The sequence below is a fragment of the Hippocampus zosterae genome, chromosome 11, assembly GCF_025434085.1.
Source record: "Hippocampus zosterae strain Florida chromosome 11, ASM2543408v3, whole genome shotgun sequence".
Lineage (NCBI taxonomy): Eukaryota > Metazoa > Chordata > Actinopteri > Syngnathiformes > Syngnathidae > Hippocampus > Hippocampus zosterae.
In genome coordinates, this window is record NC_067461.1 from 13968348 (window position 1) to 13991027 (window position 22680).

The window sequence follows — 22680 nt, forward strand, 5'->3', positions numbered from 1 at the left end:
TCAGCATCCAATTTGGAATGAAATGGAATATGAATATTGAATATTAACACTTGTGGTTTTAGCAGAGCTGAGCGGACCAAATGTGTCCCGTTTTTTTGTTTTGTTAAACCTATGGCGACACGCAAGTCAGCACATTTACGGTGCATATTTTCATCCACATCTACGAGACGCATCAACCGTACATAAATGATTAGTGTTACTGGCAACTTTATAGTATAGCGGGGAATGTAGCGGTGCATAAAAGTGACTGATGAGACTTAAGAAGTGATGAGGTTTTGAATGGGAACTTGCAAGCTAGACAGAAGTTACCTCCTTGTTCCAGCGGCTCTGGCGAGAACTCTCAGCTGCTTTCCGTTATGTCCGAAGGCACGTATTCGTCGTTTTTGCCGTCGTCATTACGAGACGATTCCAGCGAATCGCTGACGTGCGCCCGGCGTCGGCCATGCGAAGCAATGCAGCCTCTTTGCCGTCATCGCTGAAAGTCGCCGGGGAGACGATTTGTGGGTGATGTGCCCCACGGGAGGTACAAAAATGCTAATCCTTTGGTGAGAAGTTGCATCAGACTCTCTTGCACCCTCCCCCATGAAAAAATGTGATTGACGTATTAATACGTCATGGGGAGGGAGAGGCTATGCGCTAATTGACACATTTATACGTCAAAGGGTGTAAATGAGTTAAAAGCCTAATTTCTTTTTTGTCACACCTATATTTTAGATAAGATAGGAACTTTTTCCAGGAACAATGGGGATGGTATTGCGGCATGTACATAGCATCTGTGATAGAGTTTAACATTTGACCTGGAGTCGACCTACCACACAGTGAACAACTTACCAGTGTCTGCGCTTTTCTGTCCTCTTCTCTTTAATAGGCCACGCTGAAAAGCAAACGGGCATGGTCATCCACAGACTGTAGAGTTTCAAGGTATCACATTGCTCATTCATCGCCACAATCAGTAAACCTACCCAGTAAAATGACTCTCACATGGGTCAGTGGTACAGTGGTCATCTCTCAACCTGTAGGTTGTGGGGTAGATCATTGACCCTTGTGACTGCGTCAAAGTGTCCACGAGCAAGACACTAAACCCTAACTTGCTCACAGCTGACATGGCAGCAGCCTCCCATTGGTGTATGAATGCGTGGGAATGGGTGCATTTGAAGCTTTATAAAGCAACATGTGGTGTGGATAAAACATTAGAAGTGCACTCAATTGACCATTTACACAGAATTTGGTCTTAGAGGTGAAATAACCAAGAGCAACAGGCAAGTGGCTCTCAGTTTTGGATGTTCTAAGATTGGTCTTGCACCTTTTCTTGTCCCAGAGGCCACAGATTTCAACTGGGGGGTTTTATTAAAGATGCGAGGGGAAATAATGAAATTATTACATTGCTACTATATAGCGAAACTCACCTTGTCAGTGCTAGGATGGTAGGTTGGGAACATGTGGAGGTACAGGCCTGCTTGAACCTGCGAAAATGTTGCCATGGTTGACCACACACACTAGTGTGCAGGTCATCTTTACCTGTTCCAGGTGAGAAACATTTACATTACAGACAGCTGTGCAATTGAACAGAGTTTATGTACAGTATTAAAGAACACATTCGGGTTAAATGTAACCTACATGGGGACATGTTTGGCCCTGGCAGAGGTCTGTATTCCACTTGTCATTATAACATTAATATTGAGGTTAAGTCGACTACTCAATTGGAAAGAAACATAATACAGAAATATAGATCACGCAGAATTGTGTCTTAGAGGTGAAATAACCAAGAGCATCAGACAAGTGGCGCTTGGTTTTGGATGTTCTAAGATTGATCTTGCAACTTTTCTTGTCCCAGGGGCCACAATGGCAACGGTGGGGTTTATTAAAGATGCCAGCAGAAATAATAACATTATTATTGTTGCTGTGTTAAAGAATTGCTCACCTTGTCAGTGCTAAGATGGTGGGGGAAATGTTGACGTGGACGTCTGCTTGAAGCGGAGATGGTATTGTAGGTCATATTTACCTGCAACAGGCCAGAAAATGTTAGACGGTATTACCCTTCTACACAATATTAAATAACCCTGTTGGGTTTGATACAACATGCGTTACAACGTTAGGTGCACAAAACTGCATTCCAAGTTGTTTGGTGGACAAATTGTCGAACTATTAGTTGTGCTTAGTTGCAGTTCCGATAGCTGTAGCGTATGATGTAACGCAGTTTCGGGCTACTAAAAAGAACCACATTTAAAGCTGGATAAAGAACTAATTTGTAAAACAGAATATTGGAGATAGCGTCTTATTTGACTTCTTTCAAACAGTGTGAATGCAGTGTCCTTCATTAGGATAATGATCGAAAGCGAACGAGATGTGCTCTTTTCAACACGAGTATCTACATTAGCAACTCTGCAAACCAATTCAATTAAACAAGATGCTAGCATGATATAAGTAACATATCCACTGCTGGACAAGCAACATTCAAAAGTAACCTACGTGCGGTCCGTGGGCCACGTGCAAGCTATCGTACTTGCGATCGTTTCAATTAAACCCTGCTCTGGTCTCTATTTAACGTGGTATTCCTCATAAACGAGGATTTGTTCAAGTTTAGCAAGGCTAGTAAAGAAAAGAGCGTAATCTCACCGTTCTTTAAACAGCAAAAATGTGTCAATTCTGGAGTAGCTGGCCAAGGAGCACTTCTTGAGCAACGCTGCACATTACGAGTCAATGATTGGCCGGTGCAATTGAAAGGTCCACAAAGTAGCATTGGCTTAGGTTTGGAGTGACACATACAAGACCAATCACATTCCAGTATATCAATTTCCTTTTTACCGTCAGCCTCAAAATAGTTGTCTGACATTTTGAGGGGGGGGGGGGGGGGGGGTTGAGGAAAAATTACAGCAGACGTCAGTTATTTTAAGTGTACCATTAGTGTCAAACCATATAGTTTGTGTTTGATAGTAAAACAATAAAACAAAAAATAAAATTGGAAAGAAACATGAATACAGCATAACAATTTATAAATGATACCAACAGTCAACCTGGATATTTCACAAACTATGGCATTTATTTCAAACGGAGGCTTTTGCTTTGCATTTTTACAATAAATTACACAATGACCGTCATCTGATAAACCTAATAAATACTATTTCAACAAGCTCCTTTATCATAATCTTTGACCCTAACCATTTTCCATGCGATTTGGAAAATAGGTCAGTTTCATTAAACAACCACCACTCTTCTCTTACAAGCACAAGCTAATGAAAACAAAAAAAAGAATAAAAAGTAAACCATTAAATTTTTAAAAATGGGAAATCAAAATACTGTATGGGGAAACAACAATTAAAATGAATAAGAGTCAAACAAAATTGACAAAAAAAAAACGCTCGAGACTAAGTGTATGGGGAAAAGGAGAACATGCACGTTGTGACTCAATATTTACACAAAGTACAGTTAAAAGCATAAACCTGTCTGTACAGAAAAGTACATTATTAACAGTGCAAGATATTAAATAGCTTGACTCAAAACACTTCTCAATATACAAATCTATAACAAAAGCATACAATTACATACAAGTGCTAAACAAAATGTAACTTCAGGTCAGCGAGTAGGAGTCTATACAAAGGAAACAGAAAATGTATCCATATACATCAATGTATAGTGAGTAGAGGTCTATACAAAGGGAACAGAAAATGTATCCATATACATCAATGTATAATATAAATGCACATTTACAATAGCTTTGCCTTTATTCTTGCCATAATACATGGAAAAGTGTTTATTTTTATTTTTTGGTAAGGGTGAGTATGAGAAGAAGGGTGACAGTGGATATATGAATGAGTACAGGGGAAGCTATGATTTGCCTTAATGAGAACAACACACATTTAACAAATAACTAACTTCACGTTGTTTGGTACACTGTACACATGGGATTCGGCTTCATTTCAACTGTGAATACCTCTTATGGCTGTTTTCAAGTCAATGATCCAGTTGGGGACATGCAGCAAGTCTTAAGTCAAGACAGACTGACAGCTACTGTACTTAAAAATGGAGACATGAACAAAGAGATGGTTAAAAAAAAGGGCAGATGAAGTGAAGTAATGCGACCATCGTGTTCATCATCACTGCATGGTTTCTACCCAAGATGGATAAGTATTCAGTAGTAGATTACAGGTGATCCAGTATAGTTCTACAATTAAATATTACTGCCATCACTATCCATTATTCACTGTCCGTCACATACAGACAAACACACAATCACTCAGTTACACTGCATTTTAAAGTCTTTTGTAAGGGATATAATTTCAGGCAACCCTCTGATTTGAGAGGAGGAGCAGTAAAAAGTTCTGTCCTTCCTCCAAGTGCCACATGGAAAAGAACTAAAAGGCACTACAGAATCATGCCACATTCCATCCACTGTGGCTACCAGTGACCTCCAAGACTCAATGCAAACATTTGCATGCCTGAAGAAGATATGAGCAATGTTGCCAACTAAGTTTTGGTCTTTTTATGACAGCGGTGGACAGCAAACATTGTTAAGTTACACATTTATTTTGCCCTTAATGCCAATGTGGCAATGCTCATCTGAATTCCTCAATTGAACAGTGAGCTCAGGCGGCACCATTTTGAGCTACGAGGAAAGAGCACAGGAGGGAGTTGAATGGAAAACATCCCTTACCAACGCATTTCTTATCAAATGGAAACAGCTATTGCTTGTAAAAATGCAATCTTATAAACGTTCAATTCGAATTAAGTAGAGCACAAAAGACAATTGTGAATCTGTTTAGACAAATTTCACCCCCCATGCAATTGTCATGAAAGTGCACTTAAGTGCCATTAGCTTGTCAAGAAAACAGTTGTCAATAAAAAATAGTGCTTATTTCTTGTTGTTGTTTTTTGTCTCTGGTCTGGTGTTGTGCCCGAGTTGTTACAGTATGTAGCTTGAACTGACCATCCTCTGGGAAGGAAATGGGGGCAGTGGCCCCAGGGTGCTGGTTAAGTGCTTAGTGCGGCGGCTCCTTGCTGCTACATCCTGTCACCTGCACTCTACTGATACCCCGGAGTTCTGTGAAGAAGAGGATGATGACGATACCGGTTGGTCGGCCAGCGTCAACATGACTGCTGCTGTCAGTGAGCTTGAGGACGGTGAAGAGGAGGAGGATGAAGATGATGCGGCCACAGTGCCTACAGAGCAGGAATAGGGTTTGGTTACGAGGTACATACTGTATGTCAAACTTTTTTGTTGTCGTTTTTATAAATTGGTTTGTATTCTAGTAGTTATAGGTATCTGGAAACCCTGGCCATCCATCATGTATGAAATTAAAACACCAAGTAAATATTTTGTTCTCAGTCTATTTTTGAATCTGTCTGTGAGCAAGTCATTCTGCACTTCCGCCCAACTGTTGCATAACACTTGGGCTAATTGACATAATAACCACCCTCCCACATCGAGTTCCTCTGCTCATGACAAAATCAAGTAGGCCAGCATGAGATCTAGAGCCACTTTGAAGTGAGAGTTGGAGTCCGGATGCGAGAGTTGACAGTCCGAAACACGGTACATGCAACTCACTTTCCAGTTCTTTTTTCTTCATGCGCTTTCGCCGTCTGTCGATGGAGGCCACCTCAGACTTGAGAGAGAGGTAGTGGTTCCTGATGTCCTGAAGCTTATCTTGAAGAAATGAGATCCTCTCCAGACTGTTCATTTTCTCCAGGTCAGCTGGTGAGAAATAAATCTGAATTAGGCAGAATATCATTGACTATAACAAATAGCCCACAACAGCTAAACTACCCCGAAAAAAAATCTGTATGTATATTATGCCGCACCGGCCTACAATGCATAGGTGTCGGGTTTGATTCTGGCTGCGGCCTTTCTGTGTGGAGTGGAGTTTGCATGTTCTGCCAGGGCCTGCTTGGGTTTTCGCCGAGCACTTCAGTTTCCTCCCACATTCCCAAAACATGCATGGCAGGTTAATGAAACACTCTAAATTGTGAGCATGGATGGTTGTTTGTCTAGGTGTGCCCTGCAATTGGCTGGCAACAAGTTCAGGGTGTGCCACGCCTACTGCCCGAAGACAGCTGGGATAGGCTCCAGCAGGCCCGCGACCTTTGTGAGGATAGGCGGATTAGAAAATGGATGGATGAAGCTAACATTTGGGTATAAGATGGTTGGGGTGCGGTCAATGAGGGTTAGCTGAACCGTTAGAATGTTTACAGAGCGGCCGATTCACTGTCTTAGCCACACTTACACATCTGGAAGCTCCACTTGTAAATCCGTGGCGATCTTCCATGGTTTTCCCGGTGCTGCGAGTGATCGGCGTCACCCTGTTTGTGGTACTTATGGCTTGACGTGGGAGATCGGCCGTGAGACTTAGGCGAAACAGCAACCTTGACGTCCGATGTGTCATTCTTGGTGGTAGCTGGTTTGGGCGAGCCTTCCACAAGAGATTGGTCCTCGCTGTCACTGCTGTTGGCTGAAGGACACAAGAACCATTTCTGAGTTCCGCTCCACCTGACATGATGTGTACAGGCTAATCACAAACATCTGGTTACCTGTTTTCCTATTCTTTTTGGGAGGCACAACAAGGCTCTTGCGGTTAGTCTTCTGTTTCTTCGAGACGCTGCCCGTCTGTGATTCTTTTTGCCGTTTCTGACTCGCAGATGCTATAATGACAAATTGTACAAAAATGAGGGCATGTGTAGACCAAAGGTCTCGTTCTTTTGTACTTATGCACTAGATCAGGGGTGGGCAAACTTTTTGACTGGGGGCCGCATTGACTGCATTTGTTGACAGTCCATATCAAACATCAACAGAACAAAATGAAAGTACTGTATTAATATTCATTCATCTTCCGAGCCGCTTGATCCTCACTAGGGTCGCGGGGGGTGCTGGAGCCTATCCCAGCGGTGTGCCCTGCGATTGGCTGGCAACCGATTCAGGGTGTCCCCCGCCTGTATTAATATACTTTTTTAAAATGACAACAGTGTTGTTGATGACCTATTTTAGCCTGTGCATTACTGCAGATGGTTTGTGATCAGACCAGTAGAAGGAGAGCGATACAGAGGTCCTAGGTGGTCGAAAAAATCCCCTCCCTCCCCGTGTTCTGCAACTTCAAGTCAATGCGCCTTCTGGCGGGTGAAATGCCTCTCATTACAAGTCCAATTGAAATGAATGCAATCATTCACATCGAACCTTAATTGTGGACCAACCTTCGGCGGGCCGGATTAAAAAGACCAACGGGACGGATTCGGCCCGCGCGCCGTAGTTTGCCCACCTCTGCGCTAGATGATCGTGGAAAAGTATGTGTTGTATGAAGCTCATTTGCAGTTTCTACCTTTGGACTTCTGCTCGCTGTCATGCTGGCTGCTGCTGCTCAGCTCCAGGCTGCAGTTGCTGCTGCTGTTGTAGGAGAGCGGGGCATCAAACACTTTTGGTGGGGAGCCCGTTCCTTCATCCCGTGAAAGATCTGGGAGCTCCCCACTCAGACTCTCCACTTCTACTGTGCTGCAGTCACTCTCGCTCCGTCGGCATGCCACTTCCTCCTGTACCAGTCCTGGCAAGAGACTTGAAGAAGTTGAGACTGGAGGCAGACCGGGGTGTGTGGGCGGTGGGGAAGGCGGTGGTGCTTGGACGCCGTCTTCCAATGTACTGCCTCTACCTGAGGGGGACTCTGGTGTGGTGGGTGGTGTGTTGAGTACAGAGTTACTGCCGCTGCTTGGGAACTCTTGTAGTTTGTCATTTTCTATGTGCTCTTCCGAGGCGTCGTCCTCAGGTCCTGCTTCCTGCACAACACTTGTATCTTCCAGGCTCGAGGGTACAGGCGGAGGGGGAGAATTAGCGGCCTCTGTGTCGGAATCAGAGAATAACTCTTTGAGAGTCTTTTTTGGCCACTGCGCTTGAATGCTGGACCACACGTCCTTTTGGCCTTTTGAGCGCACAGCCGACTTGTCCTCTCCATTCCCAGACATTTTGGCCCGCTTTTCGGGAATGTCCCAGAACCCTGCTTGTCTGCTGGATTTGCTCTTCTCCTTTGTCCCATTGTACTTCTTGGAAGGGCAACCTTTGGTTTTTGGGTGGCTTCGTTCACTGCCCTCGGCCTGGGAACCAGAAACTGCTGCTCCCTCATCATCCGAACTGCTGCTAGATGAGGCTCCTCTCTCTTCCATGGCACCAGCACTCGTATCTTCCAGTTTCCTGGAGGAGCCTCCAGGCAACCAGTCTGCACTCCTTGTGGCCCTCCTCGCTTTGGATTGTTTCTTTGGGGTCCTCTCTGCCGTCCCTTCAGCTTTTCTCTTCCTGGTGCTTGCCTCTCCGATCAAATCAGGTTTGCGCTTCCCCACTTCCCCACCTATTATCTCAAGGCTCTTCCCTGAGACTGCGGAAGGTTTGGATCCATTTGGTGGAGTGCCAATTTCTCTCCATTCTGAAGTTTTTTGAAGCTCCGATTGGCCCTTTCCATCCCTGCAAGTACCACGGTCTTCTTTACTCTGCTCTCCTTCACACTCAGGATCACTCTCGTCTGAGAACAATTCAGAGGCTGAGTTGAATAAGAAAAAAAAAACCAAAAGATTGTTTCATTAGATACACGTGAGAATGAAGACGTTTTGAACTGTTAAAGTGTTGCTACCTTGCAGACCATTGAGGATGGATGTAATCTCAATAGATTTGGGTGGAGAGTCCTGCTGGGCCCCTTGGTCCTCACCCTCATCCAGCTTGGAAAAGACATCCTGACTGAGGTCACACTTGGAGCGAGAGACACGGTTATTGTTGGGTGAAGGACCGAGGATGTCTCTGTCATTGAGCCTCTCCAATCGGTCTCGCTCCCGCTCGGCTTTGTTCTGTCAGAAGTGAATATAAATCAGGGATCTACTTCATGTCATCATGCCAAATAGTAAAAAGTTATACATGTTGTTACCTTGATTTTTTTACGGTGCTTTATTTTCGGTACATTCTTATTGGCTGGTCGAACAATCTTGTCTGCTTTGATCCATTCATCATATCTAAAGAGCAGGTAGACAAAAACACACACAAAAGACAGTTTTCATCAATCAAATCCTAGAGAGGAGCTCAATAAAACATCACACCACCACCCACCACACAGCCACCTCCGCTGTCTGGCCTGAAACATTGCTGTGATACAGAACGCCTTCAGAACAGAGGAATATATCCAATAGTGTTAAAGACAAAGCCTTACAATGAGGAAAGAAAGATATTTACATCGACCACCACAACCGACAGAACACAGAGTGCTATTTGGATCTTATGACAAGCATGAACAGTTGCACGACATCTCACAACATCAGACACATACACAATGCAGAGAACAACCATTGTCGTTAGATTATCACAAGATCACACGATAACAATGAGACAATGAAATTTGATTGTTTTTTTTTTAACTAGTCGCCCTAACGCCCTAGTTGACACTACATTAAACCTAGCCCACAGGGAAGGGGAGGGAAAAGGGGGTAGATAGAGGTGAGTGTAACAAACAGCACTTTGCTTGACCTCTGTGAGATTAGCGTAACTCAGAACGACAGGATCTACAGGGATTTCACTAGAACCACCGTGTGGCCAATCCAAGCATGAAACAGAAGTTCAGCATGTCCGTTCGGACAGCTGGGGGGTGGACAGACAGGGGATTCAATCACGGTAGGCTAAGAGGAGCTGAGGAACGTTCCCACATCAACCCCGTGCCCAATTCTGTTTCTGCCACTAGAGGGCTCAGTGAGCTCTGACCAAGAGATCAGATGAAGCAGAATTGTGAGGAGGAGCGCATTTGTCACTGCTGCGGGGATATCCACAGAGTGGTAATCCCACAGGGCAATTTGAAGGTTAAGATGTGATTTTGTTTGAGGGTGAATATAGAAGTTAGGTGACTGTCCCCACGTCCTGTCTTACCTGATGTTCCAGCCACAGTAGTGCACCAGGTAGAGCACCTCTCCCCCCTCCACGTCTGCCTCTTTCACAGTGGCCTCGTACGTCTTCAGACTGCGGCCTCGCCCATACCTCACCTGCACCTTCATCCCCGGGGGGTAACACTCAAACTCTTCCCCTTCCTCCCCCTCCTGACTGTTGTCATCCCTGCAAGAAAAACAGTTCAGCACTTCCTGTCCCTAGTCTGCTCCAGAGAAAACCACAGAAGTCCCACACACCCTCCCACGTCGCTGCAATCTAACATCCAACCTTCTGAAGCTATTCTATCCGCTTGACAGACCTCTTAAGCTTCCTATCCCTCCTCTACAGTACAACAGACTGAATAATACATGATAAGCCTTCCAAACTAGAGCACTTGAATGTTGCAAACATAATACTTCATTCATGGAAAGTCCAGACTACTAACTATCCAGCCCTAGGTGCATACAGCCAACTTGGGATTGCCATTCACACGCTGTAGAGAACACAACAGCCACAGGGAGGAGCTAGTGAGAAACAGTCAGGAACCGTCAAAGCTGGCGGGTCAACTGGCAATTGAGGAGAGCTGGTTAAGTGGCTATGACGCAGGGGCCACAGGGGCCTCAACGGCCGCAGGTTAGCACAGCATAGCACGACTTGGCAAGCAACAAAGCAACCTGAAGCATAACTACAACATTCAATTTACTTAGCTACCATGAAGAGCAGCTGTGACAACTCTCCACAGTCCTCAAGAGTGAATGACTGCTGCTCTGAGCTCATTTTCAATATGGCACAATTAAGATGCACTTTTCAGTGCAGCAAGTGGTACAATCAAAGCAGCTGATTACATTCTTGACATAGCGATGTAAAAAAAGAAAATAAAAACCCAAATATAATACTGAAGCCTATTTTCGTACTAAAGAAACATTTCATAGCATCATACGGTCCCGATAATACTGAGATTCTTGTGCATTTTTTTTCAACTTTGAAGAAAAATCATCACTGGTGAGATAAGAACAATAAGTGGGTTGGTAAACTATTGGACAGGGGAAACAAAACATTGTTGGGACGTATAACTTTAGCTCAAATAGCTTCTTGTTCCATTGACTTTCATAAGTCTGCATAATAATGCACAATGATTCAAGGCTGGACACAAATCATTTTCAAGAAAAATGGGTTCCTTGTAAAACCTGAACAGAATCAACTTAATAGGCCTGTCAAACAGCGAGTTTGCCATCACAAATCAGTTACAAGTATATGTTGAGATGTCAAGATTATAACTTGTAGATTAGATTTTTCTTTGTTTATCATTACATAACGGTCAGCCCCGCCACTGTGCACGTTGAGTATAAAGCATAAATAAAGACATAAATAAAGAAATAGTAGAAGTCGACTAATACTCCCTCAAAAAAAGTAGCAAAGTTTCCTATTTTAGTGGATGACAAATCAGCACAGTCATGGACATCATGGCATAATGCACTGCACTGCAATACAACAACTGTAAAGGCAGTTTATGAAAAATAATTTCACGGTGGTTTGTGGCAAAGAAACAACGCTCTGCAGAGCCTCGATCGAGTCGACACAAATGTCAGAGTATGAGGTAAACAACCACACAAGGCCTCAAATGCGGCACCTCAATTTATTTGCCGCCCAACAAAGCAGACAACATGTTAATGACAAAAACCGAACGTTTGTCATCACAGAAAGCCTTATGTGTAGCGGTTGAAAGCGGCAGCGACAACAATAGCTCACACGCACGCACACACATACATACACATGAAACATTTCATTAAACTGAAGACGAGGTTGTCAGACAAGATTGCAGAGGATAACTAACTTTGCCGTTATCAGGGCAGGGTGAAAGTCAAGAGGCTGCGTCGTTTGTCGAATGGATGAGGCAGGAGAGAGACAGTGAGAGAGAGAGAAAGCACAGGGTAACGCATGCCAGGTGAGAGTACTAGTCAGGCTATGCTGCTGAAAGATGCCTTTGTCAGCTGATGCAGACTAAGCCATGACTAATTATAAAAGCAGAGTGGGTAAGAACTTAGTTGGATGAAGCGAGGAAAGCCTTCCTCTCGCTCCACTAGTTAGCAAGCCTAGGTGGATTGTGGATCCACTGGGAATTAGTGCTAGAAAAGGTCTGGATGACGGCTTCAGGTGCTGCCACCGAGGAAAGACGTCGTCTTTGGTCTTTATCAAAAGCACATTGGCCATAGTTTGAAGGGAGTCACTGAGTAATGACGCCATTCCACCCACACTGTTTGTGCTATTTTCTTAAATAACCGTGCTTGTGGAGTCATCCATCAAACCACCTACCCAGAGTTGTCCTTGCTCTCCTGGTCCTCGTCATGCTCCTGTTTTATGTTCTCAGCTCCAAGGCGAGACGTTGAAGAGCCTTCATCTGTGTGGGGGCTACCGTCTTCATCCTCCTCTTCCTCATCATAGGTGTTGTTTCCATTGCTGTCCTTTCCGTCAGCTTTTGAAGATGTGCACTGACTTTTGTTTGGAACCAACTCAGGTTTCTCTTCCTGAGGGAGAGCGATGATGCTTTTAATACAAAAGCACTTGTCATAAGAAATATGATTAGATTCCACAGTGTGACTGCACCTTGCAGACCTCAGATGGTGTGCTGATTGGTTCTCCATTTCCATGGTCTTCTCGCTCTTCAGAGCTGGCTGATGTGGGGGCTGTGTTTTCTCCCTCAACCACAGACGTCGACTCTCCCTTGGGGGGCTGCTTCAAAGGGAGGTCCATCTTGAATGTGATGGCAGTGGAAGTGCAGTATTCTTCAAAGCCATAAAGGTACCTGCATGAAAGCACAAATCTTGTCAGATGCAAAGCGATTGCTCTGGAAATGGTGAAACACTGCGGAGCAGATAAAAGAAACTAGCAGCGTTTAGCCTGTAGAGTTGTGGATGCAGGCAGCGCTTGTACATACTTGCGGTAAGCACATTTGACGTTGTAGCCAGCAGCTGAATTGAGCACAGGGATTCCCAGGTCCTGGTAGATTTGCTTCCAAACTGCGCCACTTTCAATCTGTGTAAAAGTGGGGAGACCAGAGGGTACTTCCGGATTTAGCTCACGAGAGAACAATCGGCAAGATCCAAGTACCGTCACAGTGGCTCTCACATTGTCGAAGCCTCCCAGTTTGTTCACCAGTCTATAGAGCTTGAACAAGTTGAGATTCCGATATCCCAGAACAGGCCGCTTGTTAATGGGCGTTCCTGTGATCGAATTTAGAGTACATATCAAAATACGATCAAATCCTTGAATAACATCAATGCTGAAGGTCTTACAAGAAAACTAAGATGTTTTAATTTTCCCTTTTTTTTTTACTGCTCGTTACAAACAGTGAATCAGACTGTCTATTTGAGGAGTAAAGTTTAATATTAGAAAGAAAAAAAAGGGGCTTTGACAATCTGTGAAAATCAAGTAGGGGCTCTAGGAACACAGATATAAAGTTAAAATACATTATTAACTCATTCGCTCCCAAAGAGGTTTTGAAACGTCTTCAGACTTGGTCTAGAATTGGCTGGTACTGAATGAGTTAATTTGTGTACTTTGATTGACAGATTTTACTCATGTCCCTGGCGAGGGCTCAACAATTAATCAATTTCAAATCGACATTGCAATGCATTAAAATGAACATTTTTTTAAATTTCATAAAATCGCATAGGCTGAGATACTGTGTGAAAAAAAAATCAGATTACTTTCATTTGGTTGGCAGGCTTTAACTTAATTTGATTTATTTATGTAGTGTTATATTGTGAATAAGTTCAGTGCTTAAGAAGCGCAGGTCACATCTTTTCCTTTTCCTCGTTTTATAAACATGAATGTTTGAAGTAAAAACGGCGCCGATTTGTTTGAATTATTGTTGCATTCTCCAGTTGTTTAAAACTCACTTCTGTCTTCCATGAACTTGTAGAGCTGCTGAAGAAAGTTCTCCCTTTCTTCGGGATATGGCTCCACTTCCTCCTTAATCCAGGAGACCAAACTGTTTGAGGCTGCTTTCCACTTGAAGTGTGTGGAAACATCTGCATGATCATGACTCAGGCTTTACCTCTTCTTCTTCGCCACTGGCATCTTCTTCTTGTTCCTCCTCTTCCTCCTCCTCATCATCATCCACCTCACTGCTGGAGCTTTCCTCTTTCACTTCAGTCTTCCACGTGATGGGAATGACCGACTGTTGCTGAAACTCCAAGGCTGCATCCAGCGCTGCTTGACACACACATAAAATGTGAATAAGATGTTCAAAAGCACACTTTCCAGTCTTGATTTAACTGCCTGATTCAAACACAAAAGGGGCCCCATTAACAGCAAAACATATTGCACGGAACTGCGGAACAATTCTGTCATGGGTCACTAGGGGGAGTAAGCAGCATCAAACAACGTTGGCAGATCCTTGTTTTAAATTTTTGTAAAGCAGGCAGATACAGATATGATGCAACAATCTGGAACACAAGTACAATCAAATCATAGAAAGTGTTTTGTTTATGGTTACTCTATTACAAAGGGGCCCTGCTGCATGAGAAATCAGGGTATTAAAAACTCTTGGGAGGATTTAAAGAACACTTTATCCTGAGTCCACATTGAACATCTGCTGCTAATGTGCCAAAACACAACATTTCGAAAATGTGTGTGACTAATGGCCTCATCGTCAGTATAGTAAATTGAAATTAGCCCTTTCATGCAGGAAATATGATAACCACCATACAGGTTTTGAAAGATTTTTTTTGTGGAAAAGATTTATTCATAAAAGAGAAAAACTTTGGAATAGCTGTCCACTGCCCTCTCAAGGGTTAACCCTAACTCACCTGACTTCAGCCCTGCATCCGCCTTCAGGGGACAATCTGTGTCGATCTCTCGAACATCCTTCCGTAACACCATGTAACTGCAAAAAAAAAAAAAAAAAGTGACAACGATTAGCAGTTGCATGACTGTGAGGCGGGCAACCGAAAACCCAAGCAGCTTTCGCGCACTAAGTACAACGCTAAACTACATAGAAAACAAATTAAAGACTATCTTGTAAAAACACAGAGTCGTGCATATATTGCACTGAGCAAAGTCAATGTTTTTTTTGTCAACAGTTAGTGTGCTTTTTTCTACTGTTGCTAAGGTAACAATCTGACAACCTATGAATAACCACTCTGAACACCCCATCACCACCACCGCCGCCATCTGCCCTTCTGCATGTGTGACCTTGCTTTCCCTAAAAATATTTTCAAAAGCCATTGTTTCTGAAAAGCACATTTATCGCCGATGATCCCAAACTCTCTGTGGAGGGAGGTCCACACATTGTCCCATGAACTGCACTAAGGAGGGCAGTGGGCTTATGGATGTGAACTCACGTCAGCAAACAATGCACATAGATGACATAGATGACACCCCGTGAGCAGCACTTTGGAATAATACACGGGAAGAGGCTTGTGTAAATGATTACACACACAAAAAAATTAGCGAATGTGTGAAAAGCAGGTGAACGGGCACGTTTGTATCCTTATCAACTGCAGTTTATTGTACATGCACATGTGGGCCTCATCAACTGGTGCATATATTCTGCTTGGCTTAACAAACGGTGCAAATAGAACAAAACAAAGATGTGTGGCTGACAGCTCAAACTTGTCCTCCGCGGTACTTAGGAGAACCTTTCATGATCACCCCTTTCATCTTGTTATTCCTTCCACATAAAAGCAGGCAGATCGGAAGGAAACAACCCTTGAAAATCTCATTAATACAGAGATAGATTTTCTCTCTTCTCACATTATTATTTCTGGAATCCAGCACTCCATACACTGCACTAATTTCAATTGGTAAGATCTAATAGCGACAAGAAGTGAAACAGCGACTGTGTGCGCAGTGTACCAATACCTGGCAAGAATAAAACAAGTCGTTTCATCTGTGATTTATCTTCCCTCTAATCGGCTCTCCCCTTCACCTGACTATTAACCGCAAGCCGCCCGATAAGAGGTCTTTTCACACTTTCTGCGCTATAATTATTTGATGATGACTTACACAGGAGCTTCATTGTCCGTTGCTGATGCAAGGCTGAGATAAGGAGACCTGGCCGCTCTCTCAACAATGGAATTCAAGTAGCAGTGAGCAAACAAACAAACCAAAGTTTCACATTTTCAAAGCTTGAAGAAAATTACCCAGGGGCATCTCAGTTCATTGACCAAGTTGACACAAACTTGGAACCAAGACAGTAATTGCTTCTGCCACCATACCCAAACACACTGCATATACGAGAAAGTAAAATTTGTCAGTCAGCTATACAAATAATACATGCAGCGTAATGATTGCACTATATTTGTCCTCAAGCTGCTCACCAAGCATTGCATTCGCTGTTGCATGCATACTCTATTAATATAACATGGATGGTTAAAACAGCATCAAAATGATTCATTAATGCTGGATTAAAATGAGCCAAACATACCACTATAGCATTCAAATATTTTACGAGTCAAATATGCACAATAACCTTGTTAATAATTCAGACTTACAATTTTCCGTCCTTGAAAGAGCGGACGAATAAGCTTTCCTTTTTCATTGTGATGTCATCATGGCAATCGGGGGAGGTGACCTGAGTGTGCAGAAACAAGAGACAATCCAGAGGTCAGATGAGGTAGCAGACAGTGTGCGACCTAATGTGTGTGTGCGTGCATCTGTGTGTGTGTATGTAGTTGTGAGCGCAAGAAGGAAGTGAAAAAATTTGCCGTTGTCACAGGACCACTAAAAGTGTGTCTGTGGAGGCCTCGTTGATTGATGGCTTCCAAAATATGCTGTCTATGAAACCAAGACAAGCGAGCAAGCAACATGCAGAGTGAGGTATAAAGGTTGTTCAAAGGTTGCGAGCTGCTCGCAGCATGTGGCTCTGCTGTTGACTTACGTTGGGGTGCATAACAGTGGGGGTTGTCCTACTGTCAGAGTCTAACCCAGGGGAGGCAGCACTGCCTTTACGGCAATATGATTCCCTTCGCTTTCTGACCGCGTGCTCCTTGCTCCCAATATTCACGACGACACCCCACAAGGAACCACAATGTTTGTTTTTAAATAAAACACTTGCTACCGTATCTTTTTAACAACACAGCAAGCACATCAATCCAAATCCACCTCTTTTTATTTCATTATCAGCCATTATTTACCTCCTGTTTGCAAACAACATTCAGCAGTGTATTCTCACCTCACCCCGTTGGGTTGCAATATGAAAACAAACTAGAGTATACCACCCAAGACTGCCGCAAGGAGGCAGCAATGAGCTCGGTCAACGGCAGGCCAACAACAACAAACACTGTAGGAGGGGCTGTGCTGAGTGCACACTGCACAGTTAAAGGGGAAGCTTTCCCGAGCCTCTCCCATTCTCCCCTACAACTTGTAACACGTCTATAAACAAAGAAGGCCTGTCACCATTTCACTGTCCGATTATGTTGCCCAAGAGTTGAATGTCGGTTGACAGAAACTGGTGGTGTTCAGCTGATTTTCTTAATGTGATGAAAAAGTACAAATACTGCAACGTGCAAAGACAGATGCTCTTGTTTGGGAATATATGAGCAATTAAAATCTTGCATGCTTTCACAGGCAAAAACAACAAAAATATAGAACTGTACAAGAGTGCTGATGAAAGATGAAAAACATGCCGTGATGTAGCAGAGGAGATGCTATGAGCTCACCAGAGCAGGATACCACGTGGTTTTCTTTTTATCCCCCATGGCCACTCCCTCTACGCAGACCACTTTTCCAAAAAGATCTTCATTCTGCCGTTGATCACTCTCCTCTTCTTCACTGGAGGATGAAGACAAGTCTTCCTCTTGGCTATGTGACAAAAAAATACCCCATAATAGGCTATTCAACAGTGTAAATCAACTTTTCTAAACCTGCTTTGGTTTGTGTAACCCCAAACCGTTTTGTTATAGAACGAACACCCCCTCAATCATACATGTTGATTTTCCAAAACGAGAACTTTTAAATGAAAGTCATTTTACTTAGTTTCCTTATTTAAATCTTACGCATAACATTCACACCCACTTTTGCAGTTCACTTTCTTTTCATCAGTTATCTGAGCTTTAATGTGAGAATTGAGCTGACACACGGCTGTAGTGATTTTGACACGACTGTCACAGGGCATTGATCTTAGAAATGATTATTAAATGTTTCCAAATACCTCCTGCAAAGTGCTTAAACCCAAGGCTCAGGGGCCAGATTTGGCCTGTCAGATAAGAGTATGTGGCCTACTGAAGAAAATAAAGTGCATCTACTTCACGTATCTACTTGCTAAATGGGATTTTTCTTTTCAAAAAGACCAAAATGCATAATTAAATACCGGAGTGACATACTTTTTCATGACTTTGAAAAAAGTCATGAATCAACATCAAAAATTTGATGTTCCAAGTACGCACTACCGGTCAAAAGTCACAGGGTGTTTTGGAATTATTTTCCCAATGAAGATAACATTTATCAGAAATACATGCACACACACACACACACACACACACACACGCACACGCACACATTTATATCCAATTATAGAGATAATGCAGATGCTGAGCAAGTGTGGATGTGTGCTATGTCCTCCAAGACCAGACACCATACGGAGACTATGAATGTTTTTCTGGCTTTGTCAGTAATTTCTTTTCAGGCAGGATTGTTAATGCTCACAAAAAATATTTTAGCAAAGAAGAAGACAAGCCAGAGGTGCTAAAGTGCAGCTGGGACTCTTCCAAGTCAATATTGCATCAATGCCATTAGCAGTCGTGTCAGGATAAGATTATTAAGTAGAGTGTCCTCTTTATAATCGCGGTGATGTCCATTGCCAAAACCCTGAAGCAGTTTCTATTCCCAAATGAAAACTCCAGTCTGGAGCAAAGATATCAGAACATAACACACCCACCCAAAACTGAGTGGTGTTTCCTGCTCTAAGCCTCGGGAGCTTTTTTTTCCGAAAGAAATGGAAATTAGAGCATGTCTTTGCTATCACGATCACATAGAATGGCCTCTTTCGGAAGAATGTGGGTTGGCAGGAAAAAAATGCTCTTCTTTTCCATCTCCATCACAGACCTCTGTCACCATTTGAATGATTGATGCTTACATGATGTAAAATGAGGATAGGACGACACTCACATTGGGTTGGATCGCCGGCCCCTATTACCCTTTTTTCCGATGACAGGTGTGCCGAAGTGCTCAGGATTAGTGAGAGGGAGTCTGTCAAGTGTCTGCAGAGGCGACAAACAGCAGTCGGTACATTTGATATTTTCAAGATAATTAGTCAGACTCAAAAACCAGTTGTTTGCTACCAGATTTGACACCAGTATAAACTAAATGAAGTCATGCATGGGGAACCAGCCTCTTTTATTGTCCAAAATGTTAAGCGTGAATCATATAACTTTAAGGATCTTTTTGTAACCAACGTATATAATGTCAAAATCCCTGTTTGGTCGATGTCACTGTTGTGCCTCGAGCATATTTTATGACGTCATAGGTAACCAGGGGGAAAAAAAATCCGGGGTGTGAGGTGGTACAGTATTAAGTCTATGGTTAATGACAGTGTTTCATTGAGAAGGGGCGGGGGATGTAAACATTTGTATTACAGTTAGTGCAAATAAATAAATCAAAAACAAAACACATGTAAAAAAACTTCCGGTAAAGTGATAACTGACGCCACTTATGCTGCTATGCAAATGGGTTAAAAACGTCAATCGACTTAAAAATTCTGATCATGTGGATTACTTAGAATTGTGTTTCTGTTTAATATATTTGCTACTGAGTTGAATGTCTCAACAGCAGTGGAAAAAAAAGGACTGGGAAGAAATATTTAATTTGTATCGTGTATTTAAGTACTGGAACAAATGCAAGTTCATACGAGAGGTACTTGAGAAGAAGAAAAAGCAATGAATGTACAATCTATTAAACTGAAGTTTCATGACCTAAGATGGTTGATGCTTTGACGAAAGGTGAGAGACTTTACTTGCCTCACTCTCTGCAAAGTGACGAGCGCCTTTAAGGCAGAGGGAGGAACGTCTTAAGGTCTTCTCATCGCCATCATCAAACACTGTAGTGGTGACAATAAAAAATACAAACTTTTTGGCATCGTGGCAGGAATCCATGCACACACAATCAATGCACAGCAGTTAAGTTCGGTATTCCTATTGGATGTGTGCGCGGGAATGCGCACACACACACACACACACACACACACACAACTTTAAGAGGATCCATGAGTGAAAAGTTTTTTTCTTCCTTAAATGATCTTAGCAAGTAGTTGGAGCAATGACATCTGCGATTTTTCTCCTACAAATGAATGAAAAGCAATAATCTGCGCTGAGATATTCCCCCTCCGCACACACAACAGACAGGACCCAAGGGCACTGTTAAATAACAGGCAGCGGCAAAAAAAAGGCAGTTGAGTTGGTTACAATTTACAACGGACGAAAGAACATAATGTCAATGTCAATCATTTTAAGAGTACGTACTTATGTGGTCGCCCGCATTATTTCAAGGCATTATATAATACTCCTGCTGCCTAGTGAGAAATAACACTGCCTCTCTTCAAGACTAATTACGCTAATTGTTTGCAAGCACTGCATTAATATATTTCGCCTTGCTGTTTTTACTTCACTTGTGGTTGAATCAGCCAGGTGTTTTAGCGGGAAAGCTGGATGCACATTACTGTTGACTAACAGTTAAAAGAACGCGAGAGCAGAAATGAGCATGTAAAAATGGCCAGACGTGTCCCTCAGGACATGACCGGGAGCAAAAGTAAAACTAATAAGCGAGCGAAAATATTGCACTCAATTACAATTGACTACAAAGAGTTCCACTTAACCCTTTATACGTCATTCATTGAAATATGTGGAAAGTTACAATGCATTACAATGTTTACTTTTGTTCATTTTTAATTATTATATCTCAGTACAATCATGTAGTATAATGTGTACGTCTGTGTGATGTGGGGCTTCATCTGATATTTTGATTTATTTTCCTTATTATATTTTGCTTCACTAACCGGTCAGGAGAGATCCATGATTCCGTACACACACTACGTGATATAAACGGTTAAGACATGATAATATCTCAACAATATGCCACACAACATTGAATTGAACTCGAGTATTAAGTTAGGCTGCAATGTTGATGCTTTTTACAGTCTATATGAACTCTTTGTTCTAAGTTGACTAGGTTTCATGATAATGACTCACCAACTGTGTAAATACTTGCGTCGGTCAGCTTATTGATTGTGGCCTCCTGGTAAAATCCATCCTGGTTCTTCACTTCTACAATAGCACCCACCTGCAAGACCAAAACACTGCTGATTGTTGGCTTATTAACCCAACAACCCTTTTTGTCTTTTGATGGGAATGGCATCATGTGTTTGAAAGTAATAAGAGCGCTACAATTATTGTAATTGACTGAAATGAAATAGCAAAGCAAGGTTCAACATAACTGAGGCTCAGATCTGGAAATTCTGAATGTGAAAAATGCACGTCATTCGAATCAAAGTAAAACATACGAAATGATAAAAGTCATGCATGATGTTTTGAGACTGCCAGCTTTTTCATCAAACCCATCTCACCTTCAGCGGTCCTTTGATGCTTTCATCGTGGACCTCAGCTGCGGACAGATCTGATTTAAAGGTCACCTGACGAAGGGGAAGGAGAAGAGGATAGTCGGGAAAATGAATGCAAGGTCAGTTCTGAATAGTCAAGTCAGAACGTTCTTTCATCGTCACTATTTCCCTTCTTATGTTACTTGAATATAATAACTGCGATAGACGACTGCGATAGACTAAAAATCATGACAGCTTGACGTAGGCTTCCAGAAAAGACTAAAGTGGCATTTTACAAACAGTGTGAGAATTTTGTGCTATTGCTGACCCCCCTCCAGTGGATGACTGTAGGTCACCTCCACATCTGCTAGCGCCAACTGTTGCAGACTTCAGCTCTGAATGTCAGAAACCCCCCCCCCCCCCCCCACACACACACACACACACCCACACCCATCACTGCTTCTGCAGCCTCTGCTAAGTGAGCCACGGAGGATCATAATCTGATCACGCATCTGGTAACAGGGAGACCAAAAGGTGCAAAACCAGCGCGCTGTGAAAATGTAGAAGCTGCCAGGAGCAGAAAATCTGTTGGACAGACTCATAAGAACTGACTGTCATCACACAACTGAATCCGTACTAATGACACAGTTGTTGCTGATCTGAATCCTTACTAATTGCATTTCATAAAGAGGACTTTTAAATCAACAGAGATTACTGAATCGTACATCTCATACGATTCTAGTTCAAACGCTTGAAGCTTTTAGTGCAATACAGGTTCCTCAAGACCTAATTACTGATATGACCTGAATGAAACTTCAATAACACTTGGAATAACTACTCTGCTTCCATGCTTTAGTTCCTCAGAGTTATTTATTCCTAGGATTTGCTAGCATCACTGTATTTAATACAAGTCGACTGTGGCACAACAACAACAACAGCACTAGCAGCAACTGCCCAACTCAGTAACGACCTCCAAGTGTTGTTGGGCGTGCCTTCGGGCTACAAACAGTTCCCAGTTGACAGCCGACAACTGGGTCTGCAGGTACCCGGGTCACTGCGGCTTTTGGAGCCGCTGTGAGACCCAGTTGGAGGTTGCTCAACAGCATCAACAGCAGCAGCAATAACACCTGTAGAGATACTTTTCTTCAGCTCATTTTGGTCGATATTTACATTGCGAAAGAAACCCCACGATTAGCTATTGATCTTTTTTTCTTTGACACAAAACTCATGACAACAAATTCTGTCAAGCTCAGGGTGTCCCACTCTCATACTTGGCATC

The 22680-nt window shown here is 42.9% G+C and overlaps 1 protein-coding gene, 1 long non-coding RNA gene and 2 other non-coding genes across 8 annotated transcripts in view; all 4 read right to left on the reverse strand.

Annotated features, from left to right (window-relative positions):
• LOC127610814 (uncharacterized) overlaps window positions 1–2727 on the reverse strand; it is a 98337-nt gene extending 95610 nt beyond the window's left edge. Inside the window, exons 1-4 of one of the 2 annotated variants that reach the window (XR_007965042.1) lie at window positions 2617–2727; window positions 1922–2002; window positions 1407–1518; window positions 832–874 (exon numbers count right to left, since the gene is read on the reverse strand). This is a non-coding gene — a long non-coding RNA (uncharacterized LOC127610814). The remainder of the gene's footprint in view (window positions 1–831; window positions 875–1406; window positions 1519–1921; window positions 2003–2616) is intronic. The other variant, XR_007965041.1, reaches the window with a different exon arrangement.
• LOC127611031 (small nucleolar RNA SNORA14) lies at window positions 1224–1359 on the reverse strand. The gene has a single exon (XR_007965198.1). It is a non-coding gene; the product is annotated as a small nucleolar RNA SNORA14 (small nucleolar RNA).
• LOC127611030 (small nucleolar RNA SNORA14) lies at window positions 1740–1873 on the reverse strand. Its single transcript, XR_007965197.1, has one exon. It is a non-coding gene; the product is annotated as a small nucleolar RNA SNORA14 (small nucleolar RNA).
• A 292-nt stretch (window positions 2728–3019) lies between the features above and the next one.
• Window positions 3020–22680, reverse strand: part of arid4b (AT-rich interaction domain 4B) — a 35844-nt gene continuing 16183 nt past the window's right edge. The window contains exons 4-24 of one of the 4 annotated variants that reach the window (XM_052081290.1): window positions 21429–21494; window positions 21055–21145; window positions 19828–19907; window positions 18980–19071; window positions 17533–17674; window positions 16366–16445; window positions 14680–14756; window positions 13926–14080; window positions 13768–13840; window positions 12995–13089; window positions 12804–12901; window positions 12473–12671; window positions 12182–12393; window positions 9872–10054; window positions 8886–8970; window positions 8607–8808; window positions 7305–8507; window positions 6523–6633; window positions 6219–6443; window positions 5543–5689; window positions 3020–5157 (exon numbers count right to left, since the gene is read on the reverse strand). In XM_052081290.1, coding sequence (XP_051937250.1) covers window positions 5009–5157; window positions 5543–5689; window positions 6219–6443; window positions 6523–6633; window positions 7305–8507; window positions 8607–8808; window positions 8886–8970; window positions 9872–10054; window positions 12182–12393; window positions 12473–12671; window positions 12804–12901; window positions 12995–13089; window positions 13768–13840; window positions 13926–14080; window positions 14680–14756; window positions 16366–16445; window positions 17533–17674; window positions 18980–19071; window positions 19828–19907; window positions 21055–21145; window positions 21429–21494 — 3765 coding nt within the window. In that variant the 3' untranslated portion in view covers window positions 3020–5008. Of the gene's footprint in view, window positions 5158–5542; window positions 5690–6218; window positions 6444–6522; window positions 6634–7304; window positions 8508–8597; window positions 8809–8885; window positions 8971–9871; window positions 10055–12181; window positions 12394–12472; window positions 12672–12803; window positions 12902–12994; window positions 13090–13767; window positions 13841–13925; window positions 14081–14679; window positions 14757–16365; window positions 16446–17532; window positions 17675–18979; window positions 19072–19827; window positions 19908–21054; window positions 21146–21428; window positions 21495–22680 lie in introns of all 4 variants that reach the window. The other 3 variants (XM_052081291.1, XM_052081289.1, XM_052081292.1) reach the window with 3 other exon arrangements.